Raw genomic sequence first — 19,760 nt, forward strand, 5'->3', positions numbered from 1 at the left:
AACCAAAAAAAATCTAATTTTAAAACCGTGATCTTGCCGACAAACTTGTAATCTGCTTTTTGGAATTGTTTATGGAACAGCGCCTTTATTGTAAGCTTGCGTAAGGGTTACGTAAGAGTTTCCCGCGTCTCCATTTCCATCTGAGCGCAGACGCGGCGCCCACCGGATCGCGCCGTGCCAACGTTGCGTTGGTTCCCCGTCAGCGTTGGTTCCCCGACAGGACCCGACCTCCGCGTCCTTGCCACTTGTTCTCGTGTTTGTTGGCTTGTGAGACGTACGCTAGTGGCGTGAAACTCCTGCTCGAACTCAAACAGAAAATGTTTGTGATCTGACTTATTTTCATTCAATCATTTTCTATTCTTTTTCATTCCTCCCCCTCAGCATATTCTCTAAATAAGTTATCTAATGACCCACACTTGTTACAAGTGTTTACAATTTAATATTAATAAATTGTAATATTACACTTTAATATTAATACATCGCCCCTATTAGCTAGCTGCCTGCTACATGTTGATCTGATTTTTTTTTTTTTAAATGAGACGAAAAACGTTCCTGACATTTGAAGCAACAAAGCCGACAAAGCACCTGTTTAATTTGATTTCTAAACAATTGAAACAAACTGCTCCCGGAAAGCAGGGGGGGGGGGGGGTGTCCTAGAATTTTAGTGGAGTAGCCAGACTGGGGGCTATTTCTCATCAGGGATTTACAGGCTGAGAACCACCCCCTCCCTGGTCCCCGAGAACCACCTCTGCCTTAAAGACCAGATGCACCACTACATTTGGAGTAAAACAGCACTTGACGTCCTATAAACGTCCTTGGCATTGAATGAGTCAATCAGTAACTCAATGCAGGAGATTGTTTCATAACAAGTTTAAAGCTCATAATGCCAGACAAGTTTTGCTATTTTAATATCCAAGCAGAAATTACCAGCTGTACAGACGGCGCGTTTTAACAGGCACAAAAAAAAAAGTGACATCTTTGCCTCTCTCCCTTGCGTCTCCTTGACGTTCTTCCATCTCCTCGTGTTAATTTGCTGCTTCAGTGACACACATCATTGACGGGGGCTCGTTTTTAATGCCCCCCCCCCCTCGTCCCTCCTTTTACAAGTCTTGCGCCCACGCACCAGTCAAATTATGAAGCACAACAGCGACAAAGATGCATTTCTAAAGGCTTTGCCTCCCGCCTGACACGAATGCCGCCGCCGTATTTACGCCGCCCACGCGTGGCCCCCCCGCCTTTTCCGCCACCCCTTCCATATCGCGCCCGTAGGAGCGCAGGCACGTAGCGAGCCGCCAAAGTAAATCATTTGATTTCCAGTAGAAATAGTGATTGTGTCTTATCTTGTGATGCATTCAGGGGCTGGGAAGGCCTTCAAGGGAAGAAGGTAAAAGGGTTCCTGACCCCGTACCTCCAGTCAAAGCGGTGATGTTATTCATCCGCGATCCGGGGAACGTTTTTTTTTTTTTTTTGCGTCTCTCGGCTGCTTTTGTTGTTGCATCTTTGCCACGCCTCCTCGGGGAAATGTACTTGTTGGCCCTGTGGACGAGATCATCAAAGGACTTCGCAGGCCCCCCGCTGACAAAAATCTGTGACATTTTCTAAACGAAATTCCACAACTGTGTCGGGAAAAATTTGAAATCGCATTTGAGGGAGAAAAAAAAAATAGACCTGGAGAAGCCACCACAGAAGAAGAAGACCAGACTGCAATCGATGTTGAGTAGGCAAAAATGATTACGATGTGACATGACGCTGAAAATACCGCGAGTCCATTTTATGAGACAGGAAAGGGGTTCTCCATCAGGTTGGGGCAATGCCTCGAGGGGAAGTAGTCCGCCTCAGAACTTCTCCCGGTCGGTCGGTGCAGAATCCTCAGATTCTATCATCCCCACCAGAGGAGGGGGCAGGGGAAAGAAGAAGCGGCATTAAAACAGGCCCAAATACTAATGTCATTGGGTATAGCAACTTGCATACTCCACGTGATTAAAATAAATGAAACGTAGAAAAAGAAATCAAAATCGAAGTCAGCAAGAAAGGGAAGCGTTCGATTTCATTTGAAAGTCACAAAACATTTAAATTGTATCTTAGTTGATCCAGGAACCAATGCAAGTGATCAAACGTCCTTATCTAATGTCTTGCTGCAGCGTTTTGTTCTCACCTTGCTACCCGAGATCTGGAAGAGTTGGAGTTAGGTTCTACCTGAATCTACCTGAGCTCTAGTTAGGTTGCAGATGGCTCTACCTAAATTTGAGTTGAGGGGCACTTTCCACACCAGATGGTTACTACCCAAATTCTAGGTTAGTTCTAGTTAGGTTGCACATGAGTTCTAAGTACAAGTTGAGTGGGAGTTTTTTTCCAGATGGCTACTGCCCGAGTTCTACGTTAGGTTGCAGGAGGGTTCGACTTGAGTTTAAGTTGAGCGGGAGGTGGCTTCTAGATGGATACGACCTGATTTGTAGGTTAGTTGTAGTTGGGTTCTACCAGAGTCCGAAGACAGCTCAAGTAGGATTTTAGGATTTTTAGGTCTGGATTAGACCTAGTTGTGTCTAGGTTTGTCGTAATTGCGATCTACCTGAGCTTTTCCGGTTCCATGTGGCTTCTGTTGCCTTTAGTGCAGCTTTGAATCGTACGAAACGACATTCTCCTGAAAAGGTTTGATACTGTGGATCAGAGACTTTGATTCTCGCATTTCAAATCAGGTCTCTAACTGCATTTGGCAAATATTTTTGGAACGATCATGACTTTAATTGTCAGACATGCATGTCGCATTTTGACAAATGAGGCTTTGCTTTTTTTTTTTCCTTAAGTAAATGTATAAAAAAAACAAACAAAAAAGACCTGAGCAAGCAGATGTCTGGCTAATAAAGATTTCAATTAAAGCAGCAGCTGCGCCATCTGCTGTCCTCCGTGATGAACAAACCAACGAGTGCCAATCAAAAATTGGGCGACGGCGCCAACCCTGCGCTTGTTTTACGTTTGAAAACGCGCACTCACCTGACAGCAGTGAAATCCAACTAGCTGAAGATCCCACGCTTTTCCTGGTGCGTGTTACCATAGAAACAAGATGGTTTATGTGTATTAACCTAACTTGAAACGTTAATCTATCCATCCAGCCATCTTCTTAGCCGCTTATCCTCACAAGGGTCACGGGAGTGCTGGAGCCTATCCCAACTGAACTGGTTGCCAGCCAATCGCAGGGTACATAGAGACAGAGAACAGTTGGACTCACAATCACACCTAGGGGCAATTTAGAGTGTCCAAATAATGTTGCATGTTTTTGGAATGTGGGAGGAAACCGGAGTGCCCGGAGAAAACCCACGCAGGCACGGGGAGAACATGCAAACTCCACACAGGTGGGTCCGGGATTGAACAGGGGACCACAGAACTGTGAGGCCAACGCTTTACCAGCTGCTTCACCGTACCCCCCCTCAGCGAAGTCGATTTGAAAAATAGGTTGACATTACAGTACATCCATCCATCCATTCATTTTCTTTTGCCGCTTATCCTCACGAGAGTCACGGTGAGTGCTGAAGTCTATCCCAGCTGTCAACGGGCAGGAGGCGGGGTACACCCTGAACTGGTTGCCAGCCAATCACAGGGCACATGGAGACAAACGGCCCCACTCACAACCACACCTATGGGCAATTTAGAATGTCCAATTAATGTTGCATGTTTTGGGGTGTGGGAGGAAACTGGAGTGCCTGGAGAAAACCCACTCAGGGGGGTCAGGGATAGAACCGGTGACCTCAGAACTTTGACACCAGTGCTTTCCAGCTGATGCACGGTGCCATCTGAAACGCCAATATTTAATTGAATTTCTGATTGGGTGGAACGGTGTAGCAACTGTTTAGAGCATTGGGTTCACAGTTCTGAGGACGGGGGTTCAAATCCCAGCCCTGCTTGTGTGGAGTTTGGATGTTCTCCCCGTGGCTGTGTGGGGTTTCTCCGGGCCCCGAGGTGTGATTGTGAGTGCTGCTGTTTGTCTCTATGTGCCCTGCGATTGGCTGGCGACCAATTCAGGATGTACCCCGCCTCCTGCCAGATGACAGCTGGGATTGGCTCCAGCACGCCCTGCAACCGTAGTGAGGATAAGCGGCTCAGAAAATTAATGGATGGGAAATTATGAAAGGTGCAAGTTGAAATGGGAAAAGAAAACCAAATATATGAAATCAGTGTTGATTTGTAACCTTTATCTGATGTGCGAGTTGAACTCTGGGAGACGTCATCATTTTTCAAAAATATTTTATTTGATATTGAGGCGGGTACAAGGGCAACAAAAAGAACATGGATCGTTTCTATCTTACAGGAACATGGCGAGATGTGTACGACCGTCAATTCTTTTTTTTTTTTTTTGGGGTGGGGGGACGAGGAGGACATGCAAGTGAATACAGAAGGAGGAAGAGAAGGAGGAGGAGGAGGAAGAGCGAGTGCTTGACCGACCAAATCAACCAACTGTAGAAAGGACGGCGGATCGGGACCGTACACAAAGATTACACCCGACCACTTTTTTTTTTTTAAACCTGTTTTTTTTCCTTTGCTTTTCTTTCTTTCTTTTATTAAGAAAAAGGCAACACACACAAGAAAGGCTACAAAGAACCGACAATATCGGGGGGAAAAAAAAGGTCAAGAATTTTTCGGCTCCTCCTCGCGCGCTCAACTTTACGAAAAAAAAACAAAAACATTTCATACGCCACAAATTGTTATGCATATTCCACAATATTTTTTATCAGATTTTTTTCGTTTGTTTTTAAATAAATACAAAAGGAGGCTGTGGTGTCAAAGTAAAAGGGAAACACGATTATTAGACATTAAAAATTTCAATTTGGTCTTTTTTTTGTCGGAATGTGGGGGACCGCGTATGGATATACCATATATGCATATGTATGTGTGTGTGTATATATACATGTTATATATATCTATACACACACATATATATGTACATAAACACCAGCAGAATGTAAAAGAACCTGAGATACGCTCGTGCACCTCATTTCCAGAAACACAGGCCACTGTGCCCATTTAAATGAATCAACCATCACAACAACCTTTGAACCCTTTAGCGGTATATATATAAAAAAAAAAAAAAAACAATAATAAAAAATAAACAGTCACCGAAGCACAAAAAAAATCCTGAACATTAACATTGAAAATGTTGTTTTAAAGCAGCAGCGTTTTGGTAAAAGGCAAATAAAGAAACAAGGACGACATCATCTGATGTTGGTTTGTGTGTGTGTAGCTTCTTGCACAGGCATTGAAAATGACATCTATACTCATTAATTAATTACATCTTTTTCCTCATAATATTACAACTCCGTTCTCCTAAAATTGCAACTTTCTTCTTTTACTATTACAAATTTGCAAATTATACCCTTTTGTTGTCGAATGAAGACTTTTTTGCAATATATTACAATTCCATGTCTCTTTTTTTAAAAAAACGTTAATTTCATATTACCACTTTAATTAAACGTAATTCCTGTAATATTCTGAATTTTCTCCCATATTAGTTTTTGGACTATGAAATTTCAATTCTCATAAAATTTAGCAATTCAACAAGAATAAATTAGTGAATAAAGTTGCACTATTATAATGAAGGTCATGATGTTAAATGCCTTATTATGAGTAAAAAAAAATCACAAGAAAATCATTTTTTAAAAATGAGATTAAAGTCATCATATCGCAAGCAAATGTAAATGCAATTTTACGAGAATGGATGTGAAAAATCCATTTGTGGACCTTTGACCTGATTTTCAGTCATCATCCTAATTTGAAAAATGCACATTATTCTTGCCATCAAAAAAATGAATTAAAAATGTAGTTTCCATTTGTAATCTGGAAAGAATAATTAAAAGAAAAGAAAAAAAAACATTGTAAAGCAGCAGGATTTCCTGTGTGTGTGTACATTGTTAGTTGTTTTTGACGTTCCCACCTCGGTCGGGATCGAACGAGGAACTTGTCAACACTGCGCGCAGGTGGCCGATGTGCAAGCGGCTCGGATGAGGCAGGGGAACATAAAGGCTGGAGCAACACAAGAAGCCAAAAATACAACTTAAAAAAAAAAAATGAAAAAAAATGCTCCACATTTGCGTAAGTGCTCGAACATCACCTCAGTGTGGTGAAACCATTAAAAAGCAAAGTAAAAATGATGAAAAAAAATAGCCCCAAATGAGCATGAAACATCGGTGGCTTTAAAGTGACAGTTTCCTCTCCGAGCCTCGAGAACTTCCTGTCTGCGTCGACTTGCCGCCAAGCTTTAAAGACAAAACATCTCTCTGTACATTTCTCTGTATATAATTCTCTTCGTCTTCTTCTTCTTCTCTTTACAGTACAGAAACTCCTCTTCACATCTTCTTCTTCTTCATGTCAGCAGGAGCTATGGTCTTTTTTTGTGCTTATCACCAAAAAGTTGCAGTGCAAAAAACAATAATTAATCAGAATAATAATAACAATTACAATAATTAATGGCAACTATTAACAGATTGTTTTTTAAAAAAATGACAATTTTATGGCACAGCAGCCACACCATTCACATATCATACAATGATAAACCCAAATATTAAAAAAAAGGAATCGTTGTAGGCTTGCATAGCAACAGCAAGTTGAATGAAGATATTTACAAGGAAATGAAAGGTTAAAAAAAGGGCGGCCACCAGGAAGTGTGTCGGGTTTTTTTTTGGGGGGGGGGGACAACAACAACAACAAAAAAAAAAAACGAAAACAAAACAGGAGATCAAAACCGTAGTGAGATGTACAATATGCCTGTGTCTATACATCGGACGTCGAACATGTACTCTAGCGACGCCGCCGCCGTTACTGCCACCGAGATGTCCGTCCTTCAGTCCACAAAGATGAGAAAACCGGGACGGACGAGACGGCCTCGTCGCCTCTGACGACGACGGGAGGGAGGGGGGCGGCCGTCACCGTCGTTGGATTGGCCAGATCATCAGCAGAGAGGAAGACTCTGCCAGAGTAGCAGCATTATGTACATGAATTTAATATAAAACGACAGTAAGATAACATGAAATCGTGCAGAAGTTGCAACAATTAATAAATTACTCCTGTAAAAATTGTGCATAATTCCTGAAAAATTTCCACAGACGGGGGCGTCGCGTGAACTCACATAACTCTCCCGAGTACTGCCCTTGTCCGTTGGTCCCAAGGAAGTCGGCGTGCTCCATGGCCGTCCACTGCTGCGGCTGCCGGGGGCCATCCGTCTTGCGGGGCCCCGTCGAGCCCTTGGAGGAGGCGGTGCCCGACGAGCTCTGGCCCCCCGGGGACGGGAAGGACGGTTTGTGGTACGGCAGGCAAGCCTCCTCTGAGTTATGAAAAACACAAGGTCAACATTTGATGCATTTAATTTCCAGATTGCAAAATTACGCATTAGTCATTACCCTGGACAACTATTCATAAGTAATTTTCTACAATTCTTTCGCCAATGGACCCACACCAAAAGATTCCACGTTCATTCCCCTATTAATTTTTTTTTTTTTTGTGAAGACTGAAATAATTCCTTCACAAACTGCTCCGGAGAGGGTCGGTCAAGTCAGTGCAATCAGTTTTCATTTAAATCACGCCAAAAGCACTTTGCAGATTGTCCAGGTCTAGAGCCAAACTCCTCAAATATGAAAGAAAACCACCCGAACCCAACATGAGCGAGCACTTGGCAACTGAAGCAAAGACAAACTTCCCTTCTGAGTAACTTCAAATGGACCCCAGGATCTCCAGGGGAACCGTCTCAACTGTTTGGGCTTAGATGGAGGTGAAGAGGGAGTAAAAGAACAGAGATGGAGAGAGAAAAAGAAAACAGGATGGAGGGATTGAGTGACTGGGGGAGGGATGAGAGAACAATGGGCCCAACAACAGCCATATCTACAAAGCTAATAGTCCCATGACAACAAGAAGGACGACGATAATGGGAGCCTCCGAAAACCACTAGCCTCGCTATCACCAATAACAAGAAGATAAATGTGTGGGGTGGCGCGCCCAGTTGGGACTGGCTCGCCCAGATGGGGGTGGGGTGGGGGGGGGGGTTCGCTCCGTCTACCGTTGTCGCGCCAACAATAAAAGCCAAAGTCATTTCCCGGCAGTTTGTGCGGAGCCACGCCTGCCAAACGCTGGCAGCAGCGTCAACGAGGGAGGCGGGTGCCGGGTGGGGAGGGGGTTGGGTTGGCTCTTTGGAGGCTGAGAGGAGGTGAGGGGCACAGGGGGGACATTTGGGGAAGCCAGCACAAGTGTCAGACAGTGCCATCTGTTGATGACACTGCAGCATGAGTGCTAACTTTTACACAAAGGAAGCAAGCAACGGGTGCAGAGACCCGAAGTGCCACACTCAAATGTTCCATAGAGTAGAAATTATTTCAACGGGGCCAAGAGAAAATGAACAAAGATGGCAAAACAGAGAAAAGTGGAACAATAGTGAAAGGTGGGGGTGGGACACTGACAGCATGCATTTTGACAAAAACCCTTACTTCTTTAATTTCTTCCTTCCTTTCCCCCTCTGGCCCCCCACCACCTGGCTTTGTCTGTCTGTTGTATGTGAATGGATCAGATCATTTGCATGCAGGAAGGTATAAAAATCCATGTTTGAGAGCGGATCTTTGCCAGACCTTCAAGATGCTGCACGTCTCCATGTCTACTAGCGTACTTGCTTCCGAATGGGGCTTATTTGTCAAATTTGTGTTTGGCTCACGTGATATCAGATGTCCAACTGGTTTCACATTGATCATGAAACTGGCTTCTGGGGATATTTTCACAAGTTTTCCTGGTGGACCTACAGGGGGATGTTCCACGTACCGTTTTTGTGGCCTCTGCGAGCGTCGTCCGCTCTCTCCACCGAGCCCAGTCGCTCTTGAGCCTGGCGATGATGTTCCAGAGTGGCGCGCGCCATCTGCCTGTCATCCAGCGCGCCGGACAGCGGTCCTGACATGGGCGGGCGCTCCAGGGACGTGGCCTTCCTCTCTGGAGGGGGCACCATGCTGTTGACGCAGCGACCTGTTGTGGCTCGAGCTTGGCCCTGGCCGGGGGGCGGCTCAGGTGGCGGAGGTAGGTCTGTGTGTGAAGGAACCCATGAAGGTTGAAAAGTCACTAGTGGACAATTATTAAAATCCAGAGACGATGTAAGGGTTACGACACAAGGGAACTACCGTATTTTCCGCACGATAAGGGGCACCTGAGAGCCTTTAATTTTCTCAAAAGCTGACAGTGCGCCTTATAATCAGGTGCACCTCATATATGGATCAATACTGAGCGTTTAGCGCAGCCCATCTAACTGATGCATAACGTAACTCCAGCCTCTACCATAGCATCTATTCTTTGCGTTTTATAATGCGGTGTGCGTTATTTTTGAAAAAAGTTTCAAAATGGGTCAGTCATTGAAGGTGACTTATTATGCGGTGTGCCTTATAGTGTGGAAAATACGGTATTGTGAATGGCAAGAAAAACCCAACAAGCGGTTTCAATTCTTCAATGAACTCTATTGGCACCCACCATCTGCACCGGCATCTCTGCGGTTGGGTGCTGTGCCCTGGTTCCGGGGTTTGCGCGCTGGCCGCTGGACCCTCTGGTGGCCAAGGCTATGCGTTCCCACTGTGCTGCCATCTGTGGAGAACGGACTGCTGGGTCGGTGCCTGTGGGACAAGCCTTTATCTGCGGAGGGAAAACAAAATAAGCACGGGGCGGCTGATCAATAAAGATCTTAGCATCAGAGTAGACGTTGCCGCAAAGGAATTGGGAACGGAAAGCAAGGCAGGTTGCGGCTATTAGAGAAGAAAGGCAATTAATTGAGCAAGTGGACTCAGCCCTTCCCACTCCAAAAAGTGCCATGCACAAACCGGGCACCTCCAAGTAGGCCTGAAAAGTCCTAAAGGTGAGCACCAGGAAGAACAAGTAGAGAGCAGAAAGGAACAAGATGTGGCCCCAACACAGGTAGAACGGCCGGGCTCTCGTGGGCGCACCGACCTCTTTTACACCGACCGCGCTTGCTGAGGCTGGTGCCGTCCAGCCGGTAGCCCGCCTTGTCCGCGGCGGCCACCAGGGCCTGGGCAAAGCTGCAGTGGGTAAAGATGGAGCCGTCCGACGAGCTCCCCAAGCTGGAGCGGTGGCTGGAGAAATTGCGCTCGTCCTCCGAGGCCGAGCCCCAGCCGTTCGCCATGGAGCCTGGAATACCACAGTCGTCGTTGCTCAAAATAAAAACATTTGGCTAAAACCTTTGCCACGTGTTTAGACATTGATGGCCAAAATAGTTCTCGGACAAAAAAAACCCACCCATGAGAACCCAAGTACCAGGAACTGATCGGACAGATAAAACTTCTGATAAATCTTTTCTTAAAATGAAAATTCAGCAACAGTATTTTGTCTTTATTTTGTATCCAACAAAGTATAAGGTTAGAAACTGAGCTGCATTGTAGTTGTTTACGGAGCAGACGTGTTGCTCCAAAATAAGGCAGTTCCGCTCCCTGTCCCTTATCCAGTAAATTCTCTGTGGAAACTGGACTGAACTGCAGCAAAAACAAAAGCAGGATAGGAATAGCGCTTTTAGTACTTTCCTCCCAACACTCCTCTTAAAAAGTGTGCTTTTACTCATTTACTGCGGAGACAACTTAAATTTTTCACAAACGCAAAGAAACCCCCCCCAAAATGTTAGCCAGTTTGTCCCAGTGTGCCCTTAAACTCAACTTTGACCTCAACCCCGCGGTTGCCTCGTTAGCACTGTGTCCTCCCCCCACCGTGATGCGAGCAGAGCGCTTGGGCCGACGCCACTTCGGAAGCGTGTGCCAGAGTGGGCCCACAGAAAGCTGTCACATTAACCGACTTCTCCCACGCTCGCCAAAGTCCCACATTTTTATTGGCTGGCTGACGACTCCAAATGTGGTCCCCAAAAAAAAGAACCGCAAAAACGTCAAAAAACTCCCCATAACATCTGTGAACAAGCAAGGCTAAACCTACCGCATCTCTAACACAAGATCACTTCCATATACTTCCTTGACACCAATGACTACTTTCCTTACAATCAGGGCTTCACCGCCATCTTGTGGCATCTTAGGGTGTGGGTAAGATTTCTTTTTTCCTACTTTTATTTCATTTTTACAGAAAAGTAAGCAGTGTCCTGATTAAAAAAATTATTCTGAAATAAATCGTTAAAGCGGTTAAAACAGCGCTAACTAGCGAATTGTGCCGCTTTGGGTGTACTATGATATCCCGACGCCAGTGGTAAGCAGTCTCTCACATTTGACAAGCGCGACCGCGCTCGCAAATCTACACAATCGAGCATGAAAAATCACGCGCGTGAAATTTGTTACGAGTAGAAAAAATAGATATTGAAAGATGTTGCTTATTTTGTGTAGTCTTTATATTTTTACTAACAGCAATTCTCTTTTCTTTATTGCCATAAACAACTGTCTCAGTTTTGTTGCGATATAGTTGAAGAAAATTTTGGCTCGTCTAGTTATTTATCTGATTTAGATAGTGGCACAAAACCAAAATTGAACCGTAGTTATCTGGAGACTGCTAAATATAACTGTGTGTCATCTGCATAGCTATGGTAGTCAAAATTAAAGTTTTGAAGAATTTGACCCAAGGGTAGCATGTACAGGCTGAACAGGAAAGTTCCAAGAACTGACCCTTGAGGGACCCCATAGATCACTGCCATTTGCTGAGACCGAGCACCTCCAATGGTCACAAAGTAGCTCCTTTCCTCCAAGTAGGACCTAAACCATTTAAGGACCGTTCGATTTAGTCCTTCCCACGTTTTCAACCCGTTTAGCAGTACATTGTGAACTACCGTATCAAAAGCCGCGCTGAAATGCAGCAAGACCAAAATTGACACCTTTCCTGAGTCAGTCCTGAGCCATGTCAAAGGAAATTCCGTTACACCAGGGGCGCTCAATGCGTCGATCGCGAGACGACGTGCCTCCCCCGGCAAAAAAGATGCTCAACTATCATCCACCTCATCACTTGATTCAGGTGTGGCCAATACGTCGAGCGCACGAACATAAAGGCGCGTTTATGCACATAAAGGCCTCCTATTTACAGCAGCCGTGACGTAGCGTGTTTGCACCCCCCACCCCCCGCCCGTCCCGCTAACTATAATACACATGAGATTGTGATTTTTCTTTGACTTGATCTAAGTTCTAACAGTCATATTGCATGCGTTATCTTGAAGTTGAAAGCTTTTCCCCTCTACACGCTTTAGGAAGATCTAGATCATCTACAGCCAGCTTTCATCAATGGATTGACCATAGATACTGCCGTAAATTACGCTAGATTCTAACGATACATCACGATTGGCGACAGGAATGTTTGTTCCAATGTATCGCTAGCTTGTTGCCACTAACACCGATTACGTTGAACTAAACTTTCAGTATTTTCAAAAAATTTCGGGTATGGACCGTTTGTGTTTATTCTTCGACAGGCTAGTGCATTTCATTTTTCTTCAGATGAAGTTTGTCAGATCAAGAATTTTTATTGATGAAAAAAGTTAAATACCGTTGCATATCATGTTCTATTACTATAAACTGAAATTGCAAATGATCATTTCTGAGTTTAAATTTTTTTCCATTTTAGTTATATATTTCTTTATTTTATTTTTAATTTACAGTTATGTTATATTAATCCAGTAAGTTATTACAAGGTCTTGAGATTCCATCCCTTATCACACCCACAACTTTATCTGGGAGCACGACTGACCACACCCGTACATTTTTTCCAAACGTGAGTGACTGGGTAAGCAAACACTATGCCGGCACTCGAAATTCATGTTCACGTGGAAAATGACCAACCCTGTTGTGAAATATTTACATTTTCATGCCACATTGTACAAGTACAAGCAGGCGTGAAAACAACATGGGAGTACTTTACATGCTGAAGTCGGTCGGGAGCAGACTTTTGAAAGACGATGACGCAGTCCAGAACCAGAACATCAAAAGACCGGAATGAACTCCTCATCTTTTGCAGTATGGATGGTAATATGATTATGATTTATTTAGATAGACTGGCAAACACCCTTCAAAGAGTTTCCACTTCAAGAGTTGCGCCTTCTCCCGCAAAGGTTGCAACATATTTTTCACTTCTGCAGCAGTTGAAAGGAAACTTCTCAAAAATGTACGCTCGCTATCAACCGCCCACCCTCTCAGCCACCATTTTCACTTTTTATTTTTTTTTATCCAAGGTGGTAACTACTGTGAGCACTGCATCTTGCCTCCCCCCCCACCACCACCCCTCCCCACTTTGAAAGTCCTTTCAGAGTTTCTCTGTGAGACAGCAAGACAGCGATTTCCACTGGGTCCAATCCCGCCGTGAAGAATAGCGCCGATAATGAAGTGGAGGCAGTGCAGGCAAAAAGCTGCCAGCGCTTTGGAGGTGGAACACTGCCTCAGCATATCACATCACAGAATGACTTTTTTTTTTTTTCTTTCCCTTTGGTACGTTCTTTCCCCCCCCCCCGCTAACAGCCACTTTCCACCACGGCGCTTCCATTCTGAGAAATAGCGGCGCAATCAAAACTCTCGGCATTGTAACGTAATTTGATAAAAATTCAATCAAGTTTTCTCTTTAAGCTCAGGGGCAAGAGTTGCTCTGACTTTTAAAACCAACTTAGGCTGACTTATGCCACTCAACTTGAAAGGAATAAAAGGAAAGAAAGAAAAAAAAATGATTGACATTAACGAGCAAGGGGCAGACTATTCGATCGTTGCTGTTCTACTTAAGTCCACCGAAATCCAGTTTGGAAATTTACCAACAAAAATAAGAATGTGATCTGGATTCAATACTAATCCTAAAAACAATGCTAGAAAGGGATTTATGCCTTTTCCCGAAACTCTAAGAAAGAAGTGCACTTTCACACGACATTCAGTCCGACTGCTTTCAACATAAATGGTCACAAAAGCAAATTGGCTAATTTGCATCTCGACTTCAACGCCCCCAATACCAAAAAGGCACCGTACAAATGGACAAATATGTTTTTTTTTCCCTGAGAAATCTAAAAAATTAAGAGGCTAAAGTCAACAATTACCGTATTTTCCGCACTACAAGGCACACCTAAAAGCCTTTAATTTTCTCAAAAGCTGACAGTGCGCCTTATAATCAGGTGCGCCTTATATATGGATCATTATTGAGCCTTTAGTGCAGCTCCATCTAATGGATGCACAACGTAACCCCAGCCTCAACTGTACCGTCTATTCTATGCGCCTTACATATGAAAAAAAGTTTTGAAACAGGCCATTCATTGGAGGTGCGCCTTATAGTGCAGAAAATACAGTGTTTTAGGTTTGTTGCTATTCCATTTGAAGGTAAACTGAAACTAAACATGAAACATGAAGAATGTGTTGTGGAATCGACGTTTGCCTGAACCTCAAAGTGTCGGCACCCATCAAATTAACATTTGGACTCCAACCCCGCAACCCCACACCAGTACATCGCATTCAGGACAAATCTGTGGAGGACGTGGGTTGGACAACAAGTCCGAAATTGAGCTAGTGACACAGATACAGTTGAGAAAAGTGAATGCCGGAGCAACTGTTTGACAGTTGAATTGTGTTGCGAGCGACCATATTGTTGAAGCGACGGCAATTCATCCGATGGTCTGACGTGAGACTTTGTGAGAGCTTTAGACGAGATAAATGCCTTTTCTATTATCTCCATTCTGAATGCACGAGAAAGTTCTGCAGACAATCCTTTCCCGACTCGGCATTATCAGGCAGACTATCACTTCCGTTTCCAAAAATGATGACAACTGAGGTACAAAAAGACTGCTTTTGTTTCCGGTGTCAAGGCTGAAGAGAAAATCTAGCTGGAACTGCTACTCTGGATAAGGATTCTGACACGCCGCAAATACAAGACTTGAAATCCAAAGACATCAGCATCATCGACTCAGTTTGGAATGCTCCTACTTGTACTTCTGAAAGAGGCTAAAGACAATCGGGAAAACAATCAGGAAAATCTTGTGATCACTGTGTTTGGATTTCTGACATGTCAGAAATTCAGACAGTTGTTACACTTTCCTCATTAGCCTCGAAAGTCAAACTCCAAAAGTTTCAGTTCGCCTCAGCATTTTGTGTATGTCTTAAGAGAAGAAAAGTTTTCGGATTCACTGGCTTGTATGATGCAAACTACCATTTCCATGTTTGTCTAAAACAATGACAAATCTATCGAGGCCTGACAGGAAGCTTACTGCTATTTGTACAGCCGGCGAACTGCGGCCGCAATAAATCTTCCGCCGCCGCCGCTATCTTCGCACCCGCGGCGGGCGTCAGACGAGGGAAGGGGTCTGTGACCGACGAGGAGCTCGATTCAAGAAATAGTGCTGTCTTCGGAGTAATACAGTTCAGCCGAGATGCGGCAGATTAGAGCGCCATTGCCGCTTTATTTTCCCTTAAATACATCAGTAGCAGCATGTGTCAGCACAAGCAAAACCGCTGTTCCATCATGCAACGGAAAAGTACTTCACCCGCCGCTGACGGTCCGGAGCAGCGAGCCAAACCTTTTATTGCCCTCAGATATTTTTTGCTTGCTCCTTTTTTCTTCTTCCTCGTCTTTCCACCCAGAAGTTTCCTGATCGCTTTTCCTCACATTGGTCGAAGAGGCGAGACGCTAGTCGTTCCTTTCATGCGCGACTTTGCGGTGGTAGGCGTGTTCGCGGCGGTCCAGCGGCGGTGGCCACGTCGTGCCCTTCATGCCTCCAAACCAGGCCCCCCTCCCAACCCCACACCTTGACAGGTGGCTGTAAAAGTTTTCAGAGAGTTGTAAAAATGGAAACGGTCTGGAATGGAAATAGGCACTGAACACACGAAGAATTTTATTTCAAATCTCCTCCGTGAGATACGGCCGTGTGGCGCCAGACTCCCCGTTAATTTCCCTCTCGCTCTCCTGTTTAAAATTCATGGACTTTCTTATCACTTTTTGGGGTGGTGGCGGGAGGGGAATGATAATTATAATTCCCCGGAGTGCGCCGGAGTTGCTTAAAAACTTGATTGGGGGACATTGGGTGTGCATGTTCTCATATAAATGAACACATCGCACAGCCGCGAGCAGCGCGCCGCATGAACAACAACAATCAGGCGAGTGTCACAGGAGATGACAAAACAACTGAGACATGAAGCCACGGTGTAGTCATTAATGTGGAGGGGAAAAAAACAACACCGCTGATTAAGCACCGAAGAAGACTTGAAAACATTAAATAAAGATTACCCTAAATCCACTAAAGGTGGAGCAAATTAAAATTAGACCACCGGAAAGCGCCCAATAGTTGTGCAAATGGTTAAACAGAGACGACCGTAAATCCCACCAAGGGGCACACTTCAAAATAAGGCTAGCACGGAAACCTGACGCGAGCGAGGACCAAGACGTCGGCTCACCTGTCAAAGAGCTGTCCAGGTTGTCCATGCTGGAGCCCGGCGTGTGCTCGATCCCGCGGGGATGCCTGGCTCCGTAGCCTTCATCTTCCTCGTCCTCATCTTCTTCCTCGTCGTCCTCCGCTAGGTCCGTCTCCAGGTCGGACACCATTGTGCTTGACATGTAGCCCGCCGGAGGGGCCGGAGCCTGAGGCGGCAGGGACCCCCCTTGCAAGTGCCTGCAGTGGAGTGAGGAATGGAAGTGACGAGAGTACTCAACGTGTGGATGAATCCTGTGTGACAATGGTGCTAATTTTACACGCTAACACTCTTCTTCTTTTCCTTTCGACTTGTCCCGTTGGGGGTCCCAACAGCGTGTCAATTTTTTAAATGTAAGCCTATCTCGTGCATCTTCCTCTGTAACACTCACCGTCCTCATGTCCTCCCTCACCACCTTCAACCTTCTCTTTGGTCTTCCTCTCCCTCTTTTGCCTGGCAGCTCCATCCTTAGCACCCTTCTACCAATATACTCAATCTCTCGCCTCTGGACATGACCATAACACCGAAGTCTGCTCTGTCTAACCTTGTCTCCAAAACATCCAACTTTGGCTTTCCCTCTAATGAGCTCACTTCTAATCCTACCCAACTTGCTCACTCCGATCGAGAACCTCAACATCTTCATTTCTGCCACCTCAAGATCTGCTTCCTGTTGTCTGTTCAGTGCCGCCGTCTCTAATCCGTACATCATGGCTCACCGCTGTTTTTTAAACTTTGCTCTTCATCCTAGCGGAGACTCTTTGGTCATATAGAACACCAGACACCTTCCGCCAACTGTTCCCACCCCGCTTGGACCCGTTTCTTCACTTCCTGACCACACTCTCCATTGCTCTGTATTGTTGACCCCAAGTATTTGAAGTCGTCCACTCTTGCTATCTCTTCTCCCTGGAGCTTCACTCTTACCCCACCGCCCCCTCTCGTTCATGCACATATACTTTGTTTTACTTTACTTCATTCCTCTCCTTTCCAGTGCGTGCCTCCATCTTTCTAATTGTTCTTCCACCTGCTCCCTGTTTTCACTGCAGATCACAATATCTATGAACATCAAGGTCCAAGGGAATTCCAGTCTAACTTCGTCTGTCAGCCTATCCATTATTACCACAAACAGGAAGGGGCTCAGCGCGGATCCCTGACGCAGTCGCACCTCCACCTTAAAATTCACACCTACAGCTGTTCTGCTGCCCTCATACATGTCCTGTACTATTCTAACATATTTTCCCCCCACACCAGACTTGTACATGCAGTACCACAGTTCCTCTCTTGGTACTCTGAATTTTACACGCTAACACAACAATTGTGGCTGGGACAAAAGCGTGCCTTCCGGGGTGGGCGGGGTTTGGGCTGTCGTGGCGTCCGCCCTCGCTCGGCGTTTTGTTTGAGCGGCCTTTGACGTGGGGCTGGCGTGTAATTACCGGCCCTCGTGTGTTGTCAGAAATGCTCTCTTACCAACGTAGTCATTACTGCGGTTAACGCGACATCTCCTCCCTGACAATAACGCTCCCACCCCCCTCGGCACAATCAACCCGAACGGCAGACTTGCTGGTCCTGAACTGAATGAAGCATGGCCTTCATTTGCTTTGCGTGAGCAGAACAGCGATGGAATGTGCGCGCACGAGTGTGTAAATACTGTAGTACGACGCGGGGCTTGGAAACACAGTACCGAGAGCGTCGTTAAAATGAAAAGATTAATGGGTTTATCTCCACTGAGCACACACGAGGCACAAAGAGTAACTGTTCGAGCAGCAACAGAATCATAAAACTGCACACAGTAAGCGTTTTAAAATAACACGCATACATACAGTACATACGGGTTGACTGTTTTTCCTTTTTTTGCAGATTTTTGGAAGGGGCTGCACTTTATATTTAATGGCTTGAATGTCATTTTTATTTATTTTTTTGACGGCGACCATTTGTGCATCGTGCTCTCGAGAATATTTAGTTGAAAATCCTACAAATTTAAGAACGACATCGTATGTATTTCGTTTGTTTGTTTAAATGTATTTTTGTAGTTGTGTTTTGTGCTTGACACACTGCGGCGACACCAAACGGGACGAGCCGAAAAGAAAAGAAAAAGATTTCTCCTGTCTTATTTTTTTTTAAGTGTATTTCATTCTGTATTACTTTCTGTTTTGGTTTCCTTTAGAGTCATTGTATTGCAATTTTGACATGTTATTGTTACGTTTGACATTTATTATATCGCCAATTCTTCTTCTTATTCATTTTCATTGTATTAGGGTCAGCACCAATGCGATTAAAATTCCTAAATAAATTAATAATAATTTATATTACCAGGTCATGCTGAAAACAATAATCTATTGTTATATAGGTTTATATTTTTTTGCTTTTATTTCTGGATCGGTTGTTTGAAAAATATTTTTATTACCATTTTATTTGTATGTATATTATTAAAAACTATTTTATTGTCCATTTTTTGTTTAATTTCATTTTATATTGTATATTATTTTATATGGATTTACTATTGCTATTTTTTTTATTTTAATTAGTCATTGATATTTATTACGTCCAAATTTATTATTGTTTTATTTTGGTCAACAGCCATGACATTAAAATATAGAAAATCATGATTAGGAAATGTTGTTTGCTAATATCGTTGATTTATAGGCTGGGGGGGGGGCGGCGTTGGTTCAATGGTGTTGTGTTGCTGGTGTTGGGTACAGGTTCAAGTTTCAAGTTTTCGTTACACATATTGTCAACGCATATAAACAACCATACGAAACTACTAAAGCAAGCAAAAAAAATCCTCGTCCGTCCAAAATAATCCATTCAAGTCGGATACGTTGAGCGAATGCAAGTTGTCGCGTTACCATGTCTGCTTGGCCATGTCCATTTGGTAGGCCCGGGTCAGCTCGTCCAGATGGGCCTGGAGCATGGGCTGCATCTCGTCCCGAGGCGACGGGGTGAGGGTGGCCGTGGACTGCTGGCCGAAGGAGACGGCGGCCGGGGAGGAGGCCACGCCCCTGACGGGCGGGGTGGGGACCCGCTCCTCCTCTTCCTCCAGCTCGTCCTCCATGCCCTGGTGGAGGTAGGTCTGCACGGGCATCGGCGGACCCCAGCCGTCACTCTCGTACCTGACGAGGGAAACATGATTGAATTTCCCACGAAAATCTTTTTACTCCAGCAAAATGGTTCAGAAAAAAAACAAACAAACGGTGAGTTCCGTGTAGATCTCTTGGAGACCCTAAACAGTGGAAACGCTGAAAATGTATGATTTGGCATGAATATTTTGAGGAGCCCAAACCAAAAAAAACCATTTCAAACTGTACCATTGGGAGAAAACCGGGCTGTCAAACTTTACAACTGTTTGGAGTGAAAATGGCCAGTTTGGGTTGGATGCTGTGAGGACACGAAACAATGAAAATGATT

At 44.7% G+C, this 19,760-nt stretch overlaps 1 protein-coding gene across 2 annotated transcripts in view; it reads right to left on the minus strand.

Annotated features, from left to right (window-relative positions):
- Positions 1-4,260: 4,260 nt before the first annotated feature.
- Positions 4,261-19,760, minus strand: part of robo2 (roundabout, axon guidance receptor, homolog 2 (Drosophila)) — a 377,328-nt gene continuing 361,828 nt past the window's right edge. For both annotated transcript variants that reach the window (XM_061827028.1, XM_061827029.1), the window contains 7 exons: positions 19,202-19,465; positions 16,344-16,558; positions 9,952-10,149; positions 9,481-9,639; positions 8,788-9,042; positions 7,115-7,309; positions 4,261-6,955 (listed from right to left, as the gene is read on the minus strand). In XM_061827028.1, coding sequence (XP_061683012.1) covers positions 6,954-6,955; positions 7,115-7,309; positions 8,788-9,042; positions 9,481-9,639; positions 9,952-10,149; positions 16,344-16,558; positions 19,202-19,465 — 1,288 coding nt within the window. In that variant the 3' untranslated portion in view covers positions 4,261-6,953. The remainder of the gene's footprint in view (positions 6,956-7,114; positions 7,310-8,787; positions 9,043-9,480; positions 9,640-9,951; positions 10,150-16,343; positions 16,559-19,201; positions 19,466-19,760) is intronic.

The sequence above is a fragment of the Syngnathoides biaculeatus genome, chromosome 8 (genome assembly GCF_019802595.1).
Source record: "Syngnathoides biaculeatus isolate LvHL_M chromosome 8, ASM1980259v1, whole genome shotgun sequence".
Classification (NCBI taxonomy): domain Eukaryota; kingdom Metazoa; phylum Chordata; class Actinopteri; order Syngnathiformes; family Syngnathidae; genus Syngnathoides; species Syngnathoides biaculeatus.